Source organism: Struthio camelus, chromosome 5, assembly GCF_040807025.1.
Source record: "Struthio camelus isolate bStrCam1 chromosome 5, bStrCam1.hap1, whole genome shotgun sequence".
NCBI lineage: Eukaryota > Metazoa > Chordata > Aves > Struthioniformes > Struthionidae > Struthio > Struthio camelus.
Genome location: NC_090946.1, coordinates 72755304 through 72769771, shown reverse-complemented (window position 1 = coordinate 72769771; position 14468 = coordinate 72755304). Strand labels below are relative to the sequence as shown.

The 14468-nt window shown below is 43.2% G+C and overlaps 2 protein-coding genes and 1 long non-coding RNA gene across 4 annotated transcripts in view; 1 reads left to right on the top strand and 2 right to left on the bottom strand.

Annotated features, from left to right (window-relative positions):
* Positions 1-5119, bottom strand: part of ASPG (asparaginase) — a 52184-nt gene extending 47065 nt beyond the window's left edge. The window contains exon 1 of the mRNA XM_068947220.1: positions 4745-5119. Within this exon, the coding sequence (XP_068803321.1) occupies positions 4745-4934 (190 nt within the window). The 5' untranslated portion in view covers positions 4935-5119. The remainder of the gene's footprint in view (positions 1-4744) is intronic.
* Positions 936-14314, top strand: LOC138067533 (uncharacterized). The gene is made up of 3 exons (XR_011141677.1): positions 936-4391; positions 9711-9809; positions 11402-14314. It is a non-coding gene; the product is annotated as an uncharacterized lncRNA (long non-coding RNA).
* TDRD9 (tudor domain containing 9) overlaps positions 5266-14468 on the bottom strand; it is a 93435-nt gene continuing 84232 nt past the window's right edge. For both annotated transcript variants that reach the window (XM_068947217.1, XM_068947218.1), the window contains 2 exons: positions 7386-7477; positions 5266-7151 (listed from right to left, as the gene is read on the bottom strand). In XM_068947217.1, coding sequence (XP_068803318.1) covers positions 7125-7151; positions 7386-7477 — 119 coding nt within the window. In that variant the 3' untranslated portion in view covers positions 5266-7124. The remainder of the gene's footprint in view (positions 7152-7385; positions 7478-14468) is intronic.

The window sequence follows — 14468 nt, the reverse complement described above, 5'->3', positions numbered from 1 at the left end:
TTTATGGTTACTTTTAATTGTTGTTTGTGTGCCAATATTGATCAGCAGGAGGGGCAGGAGGTCAATTTTTGCAGCTCTAGCACTAGGCTGTCCTTCTTTTCCATTTCCGTAGCCACTCTCCACCTAGCACCATAAGACCAACAAACATTGCTTCATACCATAAAGTTATGTGAAATTTTTGCCTAAGCCTCTTAGCCTAGAGCAGCATTGGCAGAAACAGTGATGTCTTCGTCCAGCTCTACTGGAAAGCTGCGTGTAGCGTCTCAGTGTCAAGAGCCATAGCGTTTACAAAGAGAAAAAAATGAAAGGGAAAACTAAAACAAACCCCATAGTAGGTACTGAGCATTAACAAACACAGACAGAGATCTATAGAAAGATAGAGAAATCTCCTAAGAGTGTCTTAAGTGCTCTAGTCATGAGCTCTGGAATAGGTACTTCCCATCAGCAGGTTTACGACTGGAAATCTCAACTGACAACGGCCGGAGAAGGCACCTAAGCTAGTGAAGAGGAAAAGGCAAGTGTATGGGCACATCTTAAGCTCTGTTCACGCTCTCCTTGCCCCACTGTGTTCTTACTCTTCGGTGTAGCGGCCCTCAGGATGCCTAGGGCTTATACTAGCCTAAGAAAGTCCACTCAGTGCTTGCTGAATGTGCAGAACACGTTGCAGGTTGCAACCTGCTGTTTTAAAGGGAACCTAGATGCTGACCCTACAAGACAGAAGGGTACCTAAATTTTTGATGATAAAATACTCAGCATCATAGAACTGAGTTCTTCTGTGAATCTAATTTTCAACTGCTCTGATATTCGTATGATAAATAAGAGGGAGGTTTTTTCTTTCACCTTCAAAGAGTAAAGTTTGTTAGTTAAAATACTCCAAAGCGTAGAGAAACAGTGATGGTATTAGCTGATGCGCCTCCATGCACACTTTGCTTGGGGTGTGTTTACTTTCCAAGCAGATGGAAAGCCCTTAAGAACTGTGTAATCTCTCTCCTGGCTTGCCTTAAATGAAGCAGCAGCCTTTTTCATAGCCAGTTTTCTCACAGGACAGCACCAGCATTTGAGCAGCTTTGTTTGGATTCCTGCCAGAATACTTCATTTTACAAAATATACTTAATATGCCCTCAGGCTTTGGATGCTTTGTTCATTCAGTTGTTATCCCTGCTTCTCCTATTAAGGATGCTCCCAGCTTAGTCAGAAACGGGCACTTCTGCTGTGCTTGGGCATAGCAGCCCACGCTTTCAAGTGTTTTGTGTGTTTTCTGATTATTTTTGTTTGTCCAATACTCATCTTGATCTGAACATTGACAAAGGATTAGACTATTTACATTTTTGTATTTGCTCTAGGAACCAGATAGCTGATGTACATTGATATTCTTAAATTCTTTCTACATGGCAGTTCCTCACCTCTGCTCTTAATCACAAATTTGGCAGGATTGTTCCGTAGTTGCTAACACTGAACTTAAACCTCTTCCTGTAGGACATTCTGCAGATGTATCCAAGATGACCAGCTTATGACTTAAACAGTCCCCTAAATGCATCCACGTTTAGCAGTGATTTCTGCTTTATGGCTTCAATAAGCAAAAATGGGAGAACTCAAGTGCAACTGAAGAACAGCTCCACTTTATTATGTGTGAAAAACATCTTTTGTGAGCCAAACTTGTTAATAGAGTAGTTGAAGCAACTTCACCCTTGCAGGGAAGAGGCAGGCTGTGCTACTTGTCGAAAAGCCTCTCATCAATTTCTGTCCTTTCCCTTCTTAGCTAGCCACCCCTTGCATCACAGAGCGGATGGACAAAGGCAGAGCAAAAAAATAATTGTGGCCGAGAACAAATATGGCTCCGTCTCTTCTACGCAGTGAGGACTCTGATTTTCACTCCAGTGCTATGGGCAATACAGCTATAGCTACGTACCAATCACGATATCCTCTACTCTGTGCTGGAGCAGAGAACGGGGAGCTGAAAAAGTCTGATGCAACTGTGTCAGTGGGGCTCTACACCCAAGAAACCCCAAAAGCTGGGGAGATTTGAGCGTACTCAATGCCAGCATACTGAAGCTATCACCCCCCATCCTAACAAACTTTCTATACTGAGGAAAGCAAAGAACTTTGCAAAACCAGTTTTTCTGCAGGAATGTCATTACAAACAGGGTGTACACCTACGGTGCCAGCTCCCAAAAGTAACAGCTACGTCCTGTTCAGGCAGAGAAGCAGGACACAGAGCGTTTTCCAAAGTATTCATTTTTGCAGCAGCGGTACTTTGAGATTTCTGAGGTGATGGGCATAGGTTTCAAGCATTGCCCATTTTTACTATAGCAGCCAGTTATTTGCTGGGCTGTATCAGTCTTGCACATGCATGTAGGGGGCAGTTCTGCACATCAACATATTCCTCACAGGAGACATTAGGGCTGTAATCACAATTTAAAACTGAAACTATGTGCTTCAGCAACCAGAAAGACCATGTAAAAGCTTCTAAGCCTAGATGTAAATTAGTTAGGTAGAAGCCTAGCTTGCTCAGTTTGAGCTGCTCTAAAAGGTTTCATGCTGTTCAGGGAAGTGACTCTTACTTACTTTGCTTGAAATAAAAAGTTATAGTTCTAGGTAAGGTTCTAAAGAGGCGATTTCCATCCATTGATTCTGTAGTAAAAGAAACGAGCATCTGTTGCTTTTACCTTTGAATCATGCTGCCTTTCCCATGCCCTTTCACCAGTTTCTGTCTGAACGCTAACGGTTGCCAAATATTCTTAAAGAGGTACTGGCTGCTCTGCTGCCAGAGCTGTGTACAAAAATGCAGGTTGAACCCTTCATCAGGATGCAGCAAATCAGTATCATTGGATTGCAACGGTTAGATTTTTTTGCACATGCTTTAATGATTGACATTGTTAAGTAGAAGAAAAAAAGGCACACAGGATCAGAAGAGGTGAAGCAGTTCATTCACAAAAGAATTCTACATCTTTTATTTATTTGCTTAAAAACAAGGTGCTTGGGAAGCCAAGACACTAGAAGCAGGAAATAATTTTAGTACGTGATGCACATAAACAGACAGAGGAAGGTAACTACATGTCATTTGAAACATATTGAAAGATTTTTCTTACAACTTGGAATCGTCATGCTTCAGGCCTATCTGGCAGATCAAACACAAGATGACAGCCATGAAAAACAAAGCAGAAGAAAAACTTTACAGCATCTTCCCTACAATGGTCAAGACCAGCCAGCCAGTCCTCTGAAAAGGAGGAGTATGTCTTAAAACAAGAAGTCCAGTCTAGAAAGCTCTGAGGTGAAGCCTCAAGCGTTTAAATCCTACAGATGAGTAGCCTAGATGTTATTCAAGGAGCTTCAAATTCTGTTGTAGGGCAATCAAGTCCCCCCACTTCTGAACAGCCAGCATAGCGAGACGTAAACCCTAGGAAACCCATAGCCTACTGAGTGAAGAACAAAGAAAACCAAATCGAAGTTCATCAAAATCGAACCGTTTCCCTTCGCACGCACATATCCCCAGCTTTACATTACACCCTCTCTCTTTGCGCCAACACCGGCAAACACGCCATGCAGCAAGTCAGACTCGGCTGAAAAAATATTTTCCCCTGACACGATAGCTGGCTGATCCTTCTGGCATCCCTTAGACTCCCCATTCCCCGAGTCAGGTTCTAGGGGTACTTCGGTGTTATTCTGACCAGCTTCTGGATTCGGGGGATGAGGGGGAGTTAGGCACCTACCTGTTCATGTTTAGGTGTACCTGAAAACGTGTAGCAACCTATAGCTGTAGGTACCTAAGAAGCTTTCAGGTAAAATGCAGGCAATATATTGAGACATCTCACACTTCAGTTTTGGATTTAAGCATCAAATAGTTGAGGTGGGGCGGACTAGCATGTCCACCTTTTGCTTTACAAAAAGCTCACGCTCCCCTGTCAGTACCACTTATAGGTCTCTGCTCTGCCAGTAAGGTAGAGCAGAGCTTTTCAGTAATTTCTTGGAGGAAATTAAGAGCTGGCAGGAGAAGAGCAGCAGAAGCCTACCAAGCACGCGGCTAAGAGGCAGGTGTGCAAAGACGCTGCATCTGCCCTCGCGCGTCCTGCGCGGTGCCGCGCGCGCACATCAGCTGCCCTAGCCAGGCCACCACGTGAAATTCCCCGACGTGGGCACCACCGAGGGCAGCCGGCACGCGTCTCCGCGGGGTGCGACACACGTGCCCTCCAGGGAGCCTGGCTCCGTTGCTCTTTTAAGGGCAGAACAGATTGCGTGATTGGCACGGTCAAACGGGTTTCGTTTTCGGTGTCGGGGGGGGGGGGGGTGGAGAAGAGCCCCAACACGCCGCGCTCTGCCAGAGCGGGCTGCGAAGAGCCGCCAGGACCGCTTGCCGGGGTGCCCACCAGCGCAGCGGCTGCAATAACTAGCCGGTAATAAACTCACAGCGCTAGAGAAAGCGGCGCATCCTTGTAGCGGCGCTGCCGCTAGCTACGAGAAAACGGGGGGGGGGGGGTGTTGTTGAACGATAAACCCTGCTAGGAAGAACGGGGCGGGGGTGGAGGGGGGAAGAAATGCTGCCTGCAAAGGTTGGGGGGGGGGGCAGCCTAAGCCTCCCCTGGCGAAGCAGCAAGCCCGATGGCTGCAGCTCGCGCACCCCGCGCACCATCGCTGTAAAGGGCGGCGGGATGGGTGCGTGGCGGGGGGGACCCCGCCGCCCAGCCGCCCCCCCGGGTCCCCTCGCGGCGCCACTGCCCCCGCCGCCGGCCCTGCCCGCGCCCCTCACCCTTGTCGTCCTGCACCATGCTGATGGTGCCGCCCGTGTTGATGACCAGCACTTGCACCACCACCACCTCGTCCCCGCCGCCGAGCGCCGAGGCCGGGAGGCAGCCGGGACGCTCCTCCCCGCCGGGGCTGCCGGCCAGAGCCCGGCTCCAGGAGGACGTCCCGCAGGCAACCGGCTTCGTCGCTTCCATCCCGGCCCTGAGAAACCGCTACCTGCCGCCCGGCTACCGAAAGGGCAGTTATAGGTCGGCCGGGGAGGGGGCCGCCCCCTCCCGCCCCCACAGGCCGGGCAGCCGGCGGGCGAAGGGCGGGAGGCAGCGCCGGGGTCGGGTGGGTGGGGTCGGGGCCACCCCGCCGCACTGCGGGCGGCCGCGGTGCCTCTGCGAGCCCGGGGGGCGACGGGCGAGGCGGGGAAGGTGGGCGGCTGTTTCCAGCGGGAAAGGGCGTGCAGGCGCCTCGGCCGCTCAGAGCAGGCGGCGAGCGCCCGCTTCCCGGCTTCCCGGCTCCGGAAAGCTCCGGGCGGGGACGGCGACTGCTTGTGCTCCTAGCCGTGGGCTCAGTTTCTTTTCCCAGCTGGTTTTCTTACGGGAAAGGAGAGAAGTTCCACTTTCAGGCTGGCTGTGCCTCAGCTCCGGGAACGCAGTCTAGCACCTGTGCACCACCTGTTAATAGCTTTATGATAAAGCTATTAACCTGACAGCCTAACTCACTGGTGGTTATTCATCTTCCCTCTCTTTCCTCATTTTGTATCCGAGCTTTCCTTCATCTCGCCCTAGTCATTCAGATTTTCCCTCTTAGGTCATGGCTCCCTTGGGAGCAGTGCTTGATTAAGCAGTTTTTTGGCTGCGCCACTTTACTCCAGTCTGTTCATTCACAGCCCGCATCACCGTACATACAGATGCAGCGGTCCAGATGGCTCAACACTGAACTGTAACCAGAATCCGTGAGGGTTAGGAAATAATCCTGCAGGAAAAGGGTTGAAGTGCACAGTGTTTTCAACCTAAGCTAGTTTTCTGATCCAGTTTAGTGCGAAGCCCCGCTAATTTTTATACCAGACAACCAAAAGTGACAAGAATAGAGATGAAAGCAAAAGGCTGAGGGTAGGAAGGTCTTACATCAACTCCTACACTGAATGACCTACCCACAGAACTAAGTCCTAAGACTTCCCAATCTGGGGAGGATCCTGACCAGTAGCTGACACAGCTACTCTCTTATTTTTCTGGAAAGCAGAAATAGAATTTTTTTTTCCCTCCCTGATACAACATAATAACTTTAAACTGTGCCCACCATCCTAACGTAGAAGTTTATCAATACACAAAATCTTGTCATTTTTCAATATTCGATCACCTATCTATCCTTCAGCGCAGAAGAGAACGATCCAGCTAGCAGTTTTCTGCCCAAATTTAACATAAACTGTAGGCTACTGAAAAATATAGCAGTGATGATCGGAGCCAGAAATGAATTACCTACTAATTCCAGTTGCTGTCATTTACATGTACGTATGGTCACGTCCTCTGCTACTCAGAGTAACCTAGGAAGAAATTATATAACAGGAATTGTTAAATTCTGTAGTGAGATCATTTCAGATTCTGCAGGACTTCTTCCAGAAAGACCTTCCAGTGGAACAAGCATTTGCCTGTCCAGTAGATAATCAGATCTAAATAAACAGGAACTATAAAATTGCCAGTATGATTTCTGTCATGCAATTCTGCTTTCTTTCTTATCTCTGATCAAAGAGACCCAGTTCAAAGAATTTAAAGCTTCGACTTCAGAAGAGAATAAGACAACACTTCTTCAGTTCAACTGAAAAATCACTGTAAATGTAACTAAAGTCCAGTTTGAGATTGATTACTAGAATTGGTCAGAATTTCAAAACTTTTTCCATAGAATAATGGCCTTTTGAAAACAGTTTTGGCAAAAAATTGGTAAAAACTGTTCCAATTTTAAAAATTCCATCATCAGTTATTTACAGTTGTCTTTTTTTCCATAAAAACTCTATGCTATTAGCATACACCTGGTATCACTTCAAATGTTGGAGTACAGCAGTATATATAACCCTGTCGTACTGGAGAACTGGTCTACAGTACATTGTAAAATGGTGTAGGAACGTCTTATTGCATAGACGGATGGGTGGAGGATGGATGACTAGATACTAGTTCCACAGACGCCACCTATAAAATTCCGAGGAACAAAACCTAAGTTTAAATTAAAAATGTCAGAAATACATGTGTTGCAACTCTTTGAGCTTCCTAATCATGTTCATTTTGGTATTTCTCTGAAATGATTTCACAAGCAAAAGAAACAGCGTAGGCAGTACAAGCTTAGAACTTTCCTTTCCAAGGAAGATGTGTTGCAACACTTGCAGTAGCTCAACAAAAGGCTCAGACAGTAGGTCTCAAAATGTCAGCCTGGAAGAAACAAGAAAGTCCGATAAAACTTAACTGGCAAGGTTATATTAAAATTTTTAATTTTCTTTTTAGCAGAGAAGAAGAATGATAGCCTTGGATGACTTAATGGTCATGACTTCTGGATTTGTTACAAGTTTGAAGCAGGGAATTTTGGAGTCAGAATGGCAAAAATGGTATTTAATGTTCTGTATCTAATAGCATTTGAGATATCAGAAGGAATACAGTGACACTCACTACATGAAAGGAAGCTGTGCCATTGCAGTCTGTCTGTTCCAGGTCTCTGCCAGCTTGATACCTGGCATACAATCCATCAACGTGACCTTTAGCTGTAAGGTTGGAAATAAAATAATCATTTTAATGGTCAAATTTTCTAAACATTGTGAAACAAACAAGGTTAGAAAGACTGCCAAGTGAGGACAAGCAGGACAGAGTTAAAAAAACAAACCAACACAACTCCCCAGCCCCAAACCTCTAAGTCCTGAACAGACGGAAGAAGAATGCTGTTATAATGCAGTACTTAAGAGAACTGAACAAGGATATTTTAGCAGCTATAAACAAAACATGTTTCTTTACAGGTTTTCTCCCTGAAAAATAATTTTAAGTAGAGATTTTTCATGCAATTGGGTTCCTTTTGCTGATGAGTAATACATGGTAGGCTAATTTGTTACTTGTAGCTTACAGATTTTTTCTGGCCTACACCATTCCAAACTCCCAACAATTCTTTTGCAGCATCTTTAATGAACATATCTACTGCCCAAATCGTCTTTGTTATACTGCATTACAGCAAAAACACTCAATGTTCTCACGCATTACCACCCATTGTTAAAACATCTATTATTCAGGTTCATAATATCCTGAGAGTTATGTAAGTATTGAGCTCAGTTTGTAGATGAGGAAACTGAGGTAAACATAGCTGGATAAAAGTGCCAGAGTTAAGTGTCAGACTGTTGGCTCTCAGCCCTCTGAGTCAGGCCAGTAGTCCTTCAACTGACAATGACTTGAGTAACATGGCAGTAGATGAAAAGGAGAAACACTGCTCAGGGTTGATTTATTTTTGGACACTAAATGAAAACGAAATTCACTTTCTATCTGTATGTGTGAGACTGAGTTCTAGTGAGCTTTTTATTTTACTCGCTTGTAAAACAAAATTAGGCATATGCTAGAAAGGTCTCCCTGGACAAAGGTGAAAACTGTGGGATTAAGTAATTTGTCAAAAGTCTGCAAAACACTACCTATCCGAATTGATCTAAGTAAATCAAGTGTTAATATAGATACCTTTTGTGCAGTTCGGTTTTAGGGTATACCATATGGTAATACTGGCCCACATACTCCTTTCTTTTAAGCTCTTTTGAGACCTGTCTCTGTGTCTTTGAGGACATTGATCCTATGGGATTGGTATTGCCTGAAAACCTGTGACCACCACTACATGTTTCTTGGTACAGCATGGCAGAGCATGCAGTTGTGAAAGACAGCTTCTGTTTCTTAACAGTCTTATCAAAAGTGCTGCTTACTGCTCAAGGAAGAACAAGCAAAGATGCCCAGTTGCGCTTGTGAAGATACTATCTCTTTCTGTGTTATGGGGAGCTTTTATGAAGAAATTAGAGTGAAGAGAACGATGAAGCTTAGTACTTCAGCCTTATAAGGCAGCTGTTCTGAATACTCATTCGTTTTACCGTGATTATCATCCTTCTGCTGTCATTGGCCATACCTGCAAAAGGGGCTCAGCCAGGAGCTGAATATCATGGTCCTTGAACAGGCATTTTCTATGCCATAGGGATACTTTAGCCTTGCTGCTGCAGAGAACACCACAAACAGTTTTAGGAAACAATGACAAGACTGATAGTCATCTGCCTCAGTAAGAAACAGCAACAGGATTATTGCTGATAACTCTGGTGATGGTAAGGCTGTAGTAGAGTTGCTAGTGTTATCAAAAAAAGGCAGAGCAATGCTGGAACGTACATGGCTGCGGAAAATGGGTCATTTCAGGCCCTACAATACCAACAGTTCCTCCAGTCCTTAGTATTTACAAAGCTGAACTGGTGGGGAGGGAGCTACTTGCTACATTGCTGTAGTAAGTATCATAACAGAAAGGGTGTTGAATTACCAGCACTGGGAACAGAAAGTGCATCTCTGTTCTGAGCTCCAGTTTACACTTCATCTGTTTGTGACCGACAGCGTGCCAGGTGCTTTTCAGATTTTCCTACACCTGTCTGTAACATTCTTTCTAAGTTTTCAGACATAAAAGCCCTTCTTCAAGTCTGACATTGAAGCATTAAGCTTCAAAGTTAAAAACTGGTTGAGGGTAATTGCTTAGGGTTTAGTGTCTAGTCGATACCTCTGGATTACAGGGGAATCTCATGGTTAAGGGAGCTGTGGAGGGTTTGACAAAAGAGGTGATAATACTAATATCTTCTGAAAAAAGCCAGAGATGTGTAACTAAGATTGTGGAACATTAAGAGGTTAATTGTAGGAAGGGAAACAGATTTGTTTTATTGACGTAAAACAAAATCATCTCGAGTTGAGTCCTGTATTGGCGTCTAGCTAACACACTGGTTTTAGTTCTAAGGCTCATCTGTGGAAAACGCATGCTATTTCTTTCGTGGATCAAGTGTGAGAGAGCATAGATGAAGAAGCTGAAGCTGATTTCAGGGAAGTCTGGTAAGTCTTCAGGTCTATTATCGTAACGTTTCTTATTACTGGACCACTATAGAGGGAAATTAGCAAAGTATCTAAAAGCAAACACTGAGCAAGTAGGATGATAACCGCTAAGTACACTGTGCTGGGAACAGGCTGAGTTCAGAATAGTTGAATACTGTTCAGAATACTGAAACAGTATTCATGCTAAATCCAGTACCTGATTGGTTTCATTCTCATGCTGTCTCTTTAGTTGCTTTGACACAACTCTAGATGAAGTTACAGATCATGGCTTAAGCAGCTGCGTTTTGGTATCATGTTCTTCCTAAAGTCTGTACCTTTATTCTTCCCTCCCCTCATACCACTCCTGTGCCAACTCTGGTTGGGCACATAGTTCTAGATATCACCTCACAAATGCCACGAAGAAGGGAATAATCAATTCCTTTGATTAATCTTGGTAATGATTAGTCTTGTTAATGTAGCCCTGTATGCTGTTTGCTTTCATCGCTGCAAGGGCGCATTGCTGACTCATACTTGACGCATCCACTGGATGTCCAAGTCTTTATTTGCAGAGCTGCTACTTAATTTGTCGGTCCCCAGCCTGTACTGATATAGGGGGGTTAGTGTGCCCCAGGTGCATGACTGTGTATTTGCCTTTGCTGAATTTTATGAGGTTCCTGTCAGCCCATTCCTCCAGCCTGTTGAGGTCCCTCCTTACAGTTCAGGTTGTCCCTACAGATGAACCAGCTCTCCTGGGCTCATCTGCACTTCAGGAACAACCTCCAGAGGTATCTTGCCTACTAGATCTCTGAACAAGCCAAAGTCTGCTCTCTAGAAGTCAGTCACTAGGCTATTGCTTTTTCTTCCCGACTTCTGTAGTATGAAGACCTATTTGTGAAACATGTCCTGTTGGCCTTGCACCTAGCTATACCACAGAATGCTTGACTGAAAGCAGGAAGTTTAAAAAAAAAAGAGTTTGCTGTAAAGATGAGCTCCACTTTCACAAAGTAATTCTGTGAAACTTCTCTGTGTCTTTATAAAAGAAAAACATTGTTAAAATAATGGTAGAAGTTTTGCAGAAAGCACAAGAAACCAGTACTACCAATCAACGCAGTCAGAGCTAGACCAATAACTTGCTGATTTTCTTGTTACTTTTTGCTTTCCTAGTTCCCAGCAAGCTAAGTGAATATACCATTCCATACTGAGAAAGGATAGAGTCACCTATTGCATTGGACATTTTTACATCGGCTTCATAAGCCATTTTTCATACCTCCTCTTCCCCAAGCTGTATAAACAGACTTCTGTAAACATTGGATATGATTTAAAAATCTCTATATTGCATTCTGTTGCTTTTTTTGATTCTTCCAATAGATCTTTCCAAGTGTATAGTGCGTTATCACATCTGTAAGTTCAGGTAAAATGCCCTTCATTGGGGACTGAAGAAAAGCCTTCCCCTATTTATGTAAAGATCAAAATCTTTGTGATGATAAAATTTGATTAGGATTATTCACTCACTTCACATACGTAAAAATTATTTTGAAAGACCATCTACAGCAGCTAGATGGAATTTGTTACTGAAATAGTTAACAGCTGATTAACAACTTTTTTTTTTTCAGAAAACATCCATTTGTAACAAGATATTGCATGAAATAAAACAACTAATCTTCAAATAAGACAACTGAAGTGGGAGAGGGACCATATAAAATATGGGGTCAGTTACCAGACCAAGAACAAAATTGAAAAGGATTATCTTAAAAAAATCCATTCTAAACCAGGAGAGGTAGACTCTTAAAATTGTCTCCAGAAGAGAGCACATTCCAGACTTGAGCTCATATCAAAGGACAAGCAAATTTATGGTAACCTTAGAAGATGTTTAGATGCTAAAGGAAGACCTTGCTCCCTGTATAAAAGGGGTGGGGTTTTTGGTTCCAAGTCATGTGAACTTCATTTGTGCCCTGTGCTGCAACTCCAGGATAAAATTTAACTCAGTCTCAAGGTAAAATATATATTACAGGATGGTCCAAGCAATGTCTTCCACTTTCACTGACTTACTATTCAAACAGTGTTTATGCGCTCTGCAGTACTGCAGATCTGATGTCCTCATCTAAACACCTACTATTGGAACATGATTTCATAGGATCAACATCTCTTCACCTTACGAAAGGGGGTAAGGGGATGGAGAGTAGGAGGACAGGTTGAAGACTATGCTTACCTTTCTGTCCTTTTTTTTTTTTTTTTTTTTTTTTGAAATCACTCTAAATCAGAACACTTGCTGAATTACCTTTACTGTCCTAAATAAAATTTGTCTTACTATTAAATGATTCACCCAAAATGCAATTTATGACTGTATTAGTTAAATCAGAGGCAACTATGGGACACAATACCATGCATAACTGACAACAGTTAGAATAAAATCAATATATATATATATATATATTTTAATAAGTACGTATTAACAAGCTGAGGGACCAGAACCAGTCATGTGAGAATTGAATTTTGGAAGCAATAAAACAGTGAAGATTCTGAACTTCACTGCTTGATTCACAGGCTAAACAAATTATCAGTCAACCTAAATAAAGAAGAGGAAATGACTACATGGAGTAGAGTGAAGAATTTTTTTAGATATTTCCTGGGAAAAGATAGAGGTTTTAGAATAAGATTCTAGCAGACACACTGGTTAGACTATCTAGACAGTTTAGAAAAGGAGTTTTGTGGAAGTCTGCAATATTAACCTCTGTTACCGCAATTATAGCTGGCACCATGGGTTTAAGAGACATCCAGTAGAGTAATTCACTTTAGGGCTTAGTCATATCTTTGGCTTTTAGTCATATCTTTTTGCTTTCAGTTCTTCAACCTTCCTCCTTCTACATGATAATTTAACCTCCTCATTCTAATTATTTGTTTTTCCTGTAAGGTCATAGTTTCAAAGCAATTGTTTTAGAAGCAGTGCTGTCTCAAGCAGTTTCTGAACCTTCCACTTCCAGTACCTGATTGGTTTCATTCTCATGCTGTCTCTTTAGTTGCTTTGACACAACTCTAGATGAAGTTACAGATCATGGCTTAAGCAGCTGCGTTTTGGTATCATGTTCTTCCTAAAGTCTGTACCTTTATTCTTCCCTCCCCTCATACCACTCCTGTGCCAACTCTGGTTGGGCACATAGTTCTAGATATCACCTCACAAATGCCACGTAGAAGGGAATAATCAATTCCTTTCATAAATCTTGGTAATGATTAGTCTTGTTAATGTAGCCCTGTATGCTGTTTGCTTTCATCGCTGCAAGGGCGCATTGCTGACTCATACTTGACGCATCCACGTAGCAGTACTATAAGACAACTAAAGAGATTACATAAATGGCAATGGATATGAGGATAAACTTGATAGCATAGTCAATAGCAAATTCAATATTATGTTTACGCTAGATGCTTTTCCTCCTAGATCCTTAAGTTCTCCAAGCCTACTAAGGTCCACAAAACCCCTCTCTATCAGCTCTTAAGAGTCCATGCTCATGGCAGGGAGGATCCAAGGGTTTCTGCCTGGTGTGTCAAGGTGGTTTGGAGAAGATGCTCCCCTCCACAGCAGTCAGTTTTCAACCACTGGGGTCTACAGCACCGACCCTCTTCTGTTGATCCCACCTTGATGATTTTCAAGTTGTCTTTTATCCCCTCAAACCTGTGGCTTAATTCCTTAGTTTTGCAGACTGCCGACCTGGTGTTTCACTGCGTCGGCTCCAGTTCGAATAGCATGACAACATGGTGTGCTTGCCTTGCAAAAGTTCCTCTTTCATTGCCCTGTGGCAATCATTTCCCCAGAACTGACTCAGGGACGTTGTTCCTTTTCCCTTTACAGCTGTCCTAACAATACCAGTATTTGCTGTATTTTTTTTCTATGTTGTGCACATTATGCTGGCTCAGTAGTTCATTAGGTTAGCAATTGTTGCAATCTATAGATATTTTAGGGCCTAGCAGTTAGGTTTGCTCACTAACCAGTTTGCCGTAGGTAGCGGTAAATACAGTTTTCTAGCCTTTAGCAAAAGGCATATCACTGAGCAGCCCCCCCCTCGTCTGTTATAGCGTCTAGTGATATGTCAGGGCCTGCTTCTGCTCTGCAGTCCCTCCTCCAGCATAGCAAGTTATGCTAAGGCCTATTTGGCCTGCACTGGCATAAGGCTCCTGCTCCTTTCTCCTGTAAGGAAATTCAGACACCTTTGGCATGTCAGAAAAGCTCTTAGACTGATAAATGTTTCTTGCAAAAACGGCAACAAAAATTTAAAGCCTGCAGGAATTCACTCAAATTCAAGGGACAATTTAACTAGTGGGAAAGACAGATTTCTCTTTGCCAGATGCCGACTACAGAGCTGTTATATCTGTACTACATAACATATGCCAGTGATTTTATTTTGGCAAGTTATATTGCCTAGAAATATTTTTATAGATCATAAACTGTTGGCATTATGTTGCCTCACCCAAGAGATAAACTAATCAGCTGGAACTTTATGATAAATTTTTTCAACAATTTTAGATTAGTCCATCTGCCTTTTTTTTTTTTTTTTTTAAAAAAAGATATTGGAAAAAAGTCAGTAAAAAAGAAGCCATAGAAATGATGTACAGGTTAGAGAAAATTCCTAATAGAGTTTTGAAAGCTTAAGTCTACCTAAAGGTCATCTCAGTAAGTCTGCTTTTCAC